General features: G+C 68.9%; 1 protein-coding gene across 1 annotated transcript in view; it reads right to left on the reverse strand.

Annotated features, from left to right (window-relative positions):
- The window catches only part of POLN (polymerase (DNA directed) nu), a 147,468-nt gene that overhangs the window by 11,975 nt on the left and 133,451 nt on the right, over window positions 1-2,042 (reverse strand). Inside the window, exons 20-21 of the mRNA XM_010850601.1 lie at window positions 1,893-2,003; window positions 80-158 (exon numbers count right to left, since the gene is read on the reverse strand). Of these exons, the coding sequence (XP_010848903.1) occupies window positions 80-158; window positions 1,893-2,003 (190 nt within the window). The remainder of the gene's footprint in view (window positions 1-79; window positions 159-1,892; window positions 2,004-2,042) is intronic.

The following is a 2,042-nucleotide window of genomic DNA, read 5'->3' on the forward strand; positions in this document are numbered from 1 at the left end:
GGCTGGAGCGGGGGTGGGCGGCAGGCCCACACCCCGCCAGGGAGGGCAGGTCCTGGGGACCGGCGGCTCGCTCACTGACCTGGCCGTCAGGGTAGGCGACGTGGCCATAGCCGTGAAGATGCGGATCATGGCCATCTTGCAGAGGTCGGCAGCTGAGCCTGTGGAACCAAAGGGCTCCGGTTCAGGCACTGTGTGAGGCCCAGCCTGCAGCCCGCCACCCGGGCGGGCGGGCTGATCTGTCCACACCGCGGGGCATGTGGCCCTGTACTCAGCAGGTCAGAACCGTGGGTCTCCCTCTGGCCTCTCCGCTCCTGCAGGTGTGGGGGCCCCTACGCTCCTCTGGACCTGGCCCCTGGCCAGCTCCTCATCTGGAGGCTCTGCTAGGGAAGGCTCCCTCTCGGACGACCTCGGTGATGGCCAGGTTCACTTCCTTGGAGCCAGCGGACAGAGGTTCCTGCTTCCTGGGGGCCATGGGCCTCTCGCTAGAGTCTGCTTGACTCCTCCATGGTCAGGGCCTCGGACTCTGGCCCCTAAACCTTCTCTCGAGGGCCCACCTGGTCAGGCCAGGCCCACCTGGGATGTCCCACCTTGGCCTGGTGAGCTGAGGTCAGCTGACTGAGGACCCTACACCTGCAGACTCCCTTTTGCCACATAATGCAGCTCCCCAGGAGCCCCGGGAGCAGGGTCTCAGCACACTCACGGATTCTGACCGCATCGTGTCCACCACACCGGCTGCAGGATGATGGGGCCAGGACTGAGGCACTGGGTCATCCCTGCTCCCGCAGCCCACCCGCCAAGTGGCCCTTGATCCCCAGCAAGCCTCAGGCTCCCGGTGTGCAGCCCCGGGACGTGAGCAGGGCCAGTCACACAGTCAGCGGGCACCAGCACGGTGGAGCTGCTCATTCTGGTGCCCAGCTCACAGTGGGTGTCTCAACAAGCAGCTCTGCTCCTGGGACGAGACTGAAGCTCAGGTCTCCATTCGTGGCCTTAAGCCCTTTGAAGCTCCCAGGTTCACGGAGAAACAAGCCTGCAGTCCGTGGGCCGCCTCCCCCCACCTCAGGGCAGCAGCTGCCCCCAGGGCACAGCAGGGTTGCCGGCAGTGTCCTCTGGTCTCTGCGGCCAGCCTGCCGGCCTCTCTGTGGGGCTCGTGGGGACTCGGGGCCTGGGGACCCTCTGCCCTGGCTGGATGTGGAGAGGCTTGCTGCCTTAGGAGGAGTGGGCGGGCTGAGAGGATGTGAAGAGACCAGAGGGGAAGCAGGGTGTGGCTGGGGGGCCAGGGTGGAGGTGGGGCAGCGTCCTCTCCGCTGGCCAAGCGAGGCGTGAGGCTGAGGCCGGGGCAGCGCTGCACCGGCCCCTCCGTGGGGCTCGCCCTCCGTGCCCCACGGCCCACACCTCCCGCCCCGGGTCTGCTGGGTGCCCCTACAGCAGACACCCCTCCAGGGCTCCGGCCCGCCTCCAGCCCTGCCTCTGGGCCTGTAGGCCTTGGCTCTCCACCCGAGTCCTGGGGTCACAAGTGGGGACGCGGCTGGGCTGCCAGGCTCCCAGGGCCTCCTGAGGAGGGCGCCGGGTGTGTGGACCGTGGTCACGCCCCTGCCCTCCCTCCACCCGGACGCCCAGGGGCTCCCAGAGCTGGAGGCCTGCGCAGGTGGGCCCTCCGCCCGCATCCTGCGCGGATCCCTGGAAGGTGCGCTGGGCCCCGCGGCCTCACACCTGCCAGGGGTACAGCGAGAGTTCGGGCCGAGGGTGGTGGGACGGGTCTCCGTTTGACTCTAGCGCTGGCGGACGACCTCCATGAGCCTGCCTGCTGCCTGCAGAGCTAGCCTCGCAGGGGCAGGTCCGACAGTCACCCGTCCTGCGGGGCTGAAGACCAGGGAGTAGAGGGGCTCCGGCACCTTGCACCACGAAGTTCGCCGCCTGCCGCTCCGCCTGCGCCCGAAGCTGCGGGTCGTGAGCTCGGATCCTGGGCAGCGGCCTCCTGCGGCCCATGATGGACTCCACGTAGCCTGCGGTCCGGGAGGAAAGCGGGCGGAGGGCACCGGTGA

This window comes from Bison bison, unplaced genomic scaffold (genome assembly GCF_000754665.1).
Source record: "Bison bison bison isolate TAMUID 2011002044 unplaced genomic scaffold, Bison_UMD1.0 scf7180017851375, whole genome shotgun sequence".
NCBI classification, from domain to species: Eukaryota; Metazoa; Chordata; class Mammalia; order Artiodactyla; family Bovidae; genus Bison; species Bison bison.